The sequence below is a fragment of the Lupinus angustifolius genome, chromosome LG05 (assembly GCF_001865875.1).
Source record: "Lupinus angustifolius cultivar Tanjil chromosome LG05, LupAngTanjil_v1.0, whole genome shotgun sequence".
Lineage (NCBI taxonomy): Eukaryota > Viridiplantae > Streptophyta > Magnoliopsida > Fabales > Fabaceae > Lupinus > Lupinus angustifolius.
Window position 1 is genome coordinate 34,339 of NC_032013.1, and position 3,855 is coordinate 38,193.

Genomic DNA, 3,855 nt, shown 5'->3' on the forward strand with positions numbered 1-3,855 from the left:
AAGGTTGGTTTGTGTACAACTCTTTGATTTTTAAACAAATTCACAAGGTCATAATAAATGATTTTCCAAAATGTTTGCATTTTATCCAAGTTATAACATTATGAATTATTCACAAAATTTTCAAATTTTCATCTCATGTTGCTCATCAAATATCATAAAATAAGAATGAGGACGGCAAATAAAAGTTCATGTTGATACGCTAGTATCTATATAGGTAAAATATGATATAATTACCATCATGCACTACAGTAAAACTTCCTGTTAGCCACGGTTTCAACCATGGCTAAAGTGGAAAAAAACTGTAGCTAGATTGAGTGGCAACACTTAATGTTGTTGTGGCAAGGAATGGCGTTGCTAAAAATTAGCCACGGTCATTATGTTATTTCGCTACACTTCTGTGAAATGTGGTAACATTTATTTAGCCACAGTCTGTTTAATTCAGCTACAGTCGAACCGTGGCTAAGTTTCTGATTTTGCCACACCACAACCGTGGCTAAGTTGCTTATTTTTCCACAATACATCCGTGGCTAATTAAATTTATTTAAAGTTACTTTTATACATACTCCTCTCATGATCCCAATGTGTCATTGTCTCACAATATTTATTTTCAATAATATAATGGTAAATTTATAATAAAATTAAATGTTTGCTAGGTAATAATAATAAAATTGAATCTTATACAATTACCAAATGTTTAACATTCAAAAATCCTTATAAAAAACAAAATGCAAAATATTATGATCATACAAGTTCATGAATTCTAAGAAACCATATCTAAGATGGTGGAACATCACGAGCGAAAGTGGTTAACTCACTACCAAATTTTTCGACTAGAAACTTCTCAAGAGTAGCCAAACGATTCTGAGTATGTGCAAGTTGCTCCTTGGTCTCTGCATACCCTGATAGTTTTACTTCCAAAGTTTCTACATATTTCTTCAAGTCTTCAACATGTTGACTAGAGCCACTAGAATTCAAAAAACCAGTAAAATGTCTAGACGTTCCAAAAACACTGGAGGGACAAATACCAGTGCCCAAACCATGCACTCGACCTGAATGTTCAGCTCCATATGCTTTTCCAATTGCATCATTAGGATGAGCAAATACCTTTGAAGAAACACCTGAAGTAGTGACACTTTCTTGATCTTGAGATAAATGCTCTGATATTTTATCCTATTAAATAACAATAAATTAATAATTTATATAGTGGCAAATTGCAAATTGCATGGCAGTAACCTATAATGGAAAATTGCATCAATAGAATCAGAAAGGACAAAATGATATTATGCGTTTGCCTACCTAACTAACTGCATACCATTATCCATTTCACAACTTAGGAAATGGTTCTAAAAATGATACACTTTTTAGGACATATGTAACACATCATGTATGAAAAGACTTTAAATTACTTACAGCTAGAGTTTTTCCTTCTTCGCTTACATAGCTTCCATCCTTCTTCAATAAAGTTGACAAAACAACCTCACCACGACATACAGGTCTTTGCAATTTTAGCTCCTAACACAACCAATGAAACATAAGTTTTTACATTCACAAAACTTCATTCTTTACAATAATACAATTACCTAGGACAACTTACCATTTGACGACCTCTCCTTGCATTGCTCATACTACCACCAGCATGGGAAACTTTAAGATTTTTGCGACTTCTAGTGTTCGCCAAACTTTGTTTCTACAATTGCCAAACATTGTAGTCATTATATTAAAAAAATACAAGTCTTGGAGAAATTAAATACTTCACAACATAATGTTTACCTTCATCTTATCCTCCTTATAATGATGCACAAATGCAGTCCAATCAGCACAATCTATACCTGGAGGAGGATTAGCAAGTATGTCTTCCTTACTTTTATTAGGATAGAAATACTTACACCTTAACCTATATTTATAGGCCCTCCATCTTTCACCTAGAGTACTCATAGCCCATTTGACTCCAGCAACATAATCAAACTCAAAATTTTCCTTCACACATTATTAAATACGCTAGTCAATTTTCAATGACAATAGGAAAAAATTATTAAAATTGCAAATTTTTTAAATAATTACCTCAATATATTTCCATTGTTGGTATCTATTATCCAACATGCATTATGTATTTCTAAAAACAGAGAGAACAAGCAATGAAAATAAAGGCATTCCATTATAACGGAGGATAAATCAAATTGAAGAAAAACCTTAAACTTTTATTTCAACAAAAATTAAACAGCCAATACATCATAGATCTCAGTTTAATTTTCTAAAAAGGATTCAAAAGGTTCTCTCTCACAGCTAGAGAGAACAGAAAAAAACATATCATAAGAAAAGCAAACCAACAATAACATAATATACATAAGTGGGATATACCACCGAAAATTCAACATAACTATTATTCAGCTCCACCAACAATTTGGGATTTGATTGATCTCAATGGGAAGATATCTTAAGGTTGAGGGATTTGTTCAATCTAACTTTATATCATTTAGCAATTTGAGATTCTAGGTACATTATTAAATCAAGGGTAGACATAACTTCATTTGGCCATTTCAGGGGATCCTTACATACCTTATATTTTAGGGTATACTTTTAATTATATTCAGTTGTAACATAATAGTATCTGATTTTTTTTCAACTTTTAATTCACAAATGCAAATGCAGGAGCAAAAGAAACGTATTCTCATGGTTTGCTAGCAACAATTGATGTAACAAAATTGGTTGAAGCTCATGTGAGTGTAGTGTTGTGCCTACATGCATCATGATGTCATGTATAATAGAAAAAAGCAATGTGATCATGTTAATGATTAACTTAACAACAACTTAAATATTACCTTAATTTTTTCAGCTCAGCATCAAGAGTTGCTTTCAAGTTATTTTCCCAAGTAGCCACAAAAAGAACTACTTTTGAGCTCTGTTAACATATTACAATAGTTTTAAAAAATATGCAGAATATAAAGACATGCAAAATATTTCTTCATTATCATATTGGCCTACCATAAATCACAATATCTTAAACAGTGACCTCTAACTCTTGGCATTCATTTAGTTTAATACCAACATAGAATATAAAAATGCATAATATTGTTGTAAGAACATATATTTTCTTACATACATAAGTAAATATATATCACAACTATATTTAGTTTAATACTAACACATGATCTATCATCTAATTTTATTTCCATATATAATGGTAAAAATGTATCACTATCTTTGCCCAAAATTATCTTAGTTTTGAATCAAATCCTTTATCCTTCATATATTCAAAGTCAGAATCAGTTATCTAGGAGACAAGACAGAGCAATTAAAAAACCATGTCTATAAAGGGATTATCTAAAAAATTTAACATCGGCTGAAAACAAATTTGAATCTTCAAACACTTTAAAAGCACGTGCCATTAGGCTTATCAACACCACCAGCAGGTTCTTGGTGAAATGTTATATACTCCTCATGTTAAAATTACCACTCAAATTGTTTGGCTATCTCCTTATTACAACAATACTATGTGAACACTAGTAAAAAATGTAACTACATTTGAAAATAAACTTCTAAATTTCAGGGAAAAAATGTAAAGTAACACAAAACCAAATCACTCACAGTGGCGACAGATTTGTTGTTTGGATTCTCCTTTTTTAACTTTTCTCTGAACTCAGCCTTGCATCAACAACAACTTACAAAGTAAAAATCAGAAATCAATAATCATCGCAATAAGAAGAAAATGATTCAATAATTTGAAGAGAACTAAACTGTACATGAAAAAAGAAGAAAGTGATTGGAGGCCTCTTAGGCTTGTTTGGTTCTATTAAACTGACATTCACTGAAAATTAGGGATTATAATTTCTCATATTTCTATATCTGATAATATTA

General features: G+C 31.0%; 1 protein-coding gene across 1 annotated transcript; it reads right to left on the reverse strand.

The window, feature by feature from the left end:
* On the reverse strand, positions 745 to 2,100 carry LOC109346914. Its single transcript, XM_019586654.1, has 5 exons — positions 2,062 to 2,100; positions 1,771 to 1,977; positions 1,595 to 1,687; positions 1,411 to 1,512; positions 745 to 1,170 (listed from the first exon to the last, which is right to left on the reverse strand). Exons 1-5 carry the CDS (start codon positions 2,098 to 2,100, stop codon positions 775 to 777), a joined length of 837 nt encoding a protein of 278 aa, XP_019442199.1. The 3' UTR covers positions 745 to 774.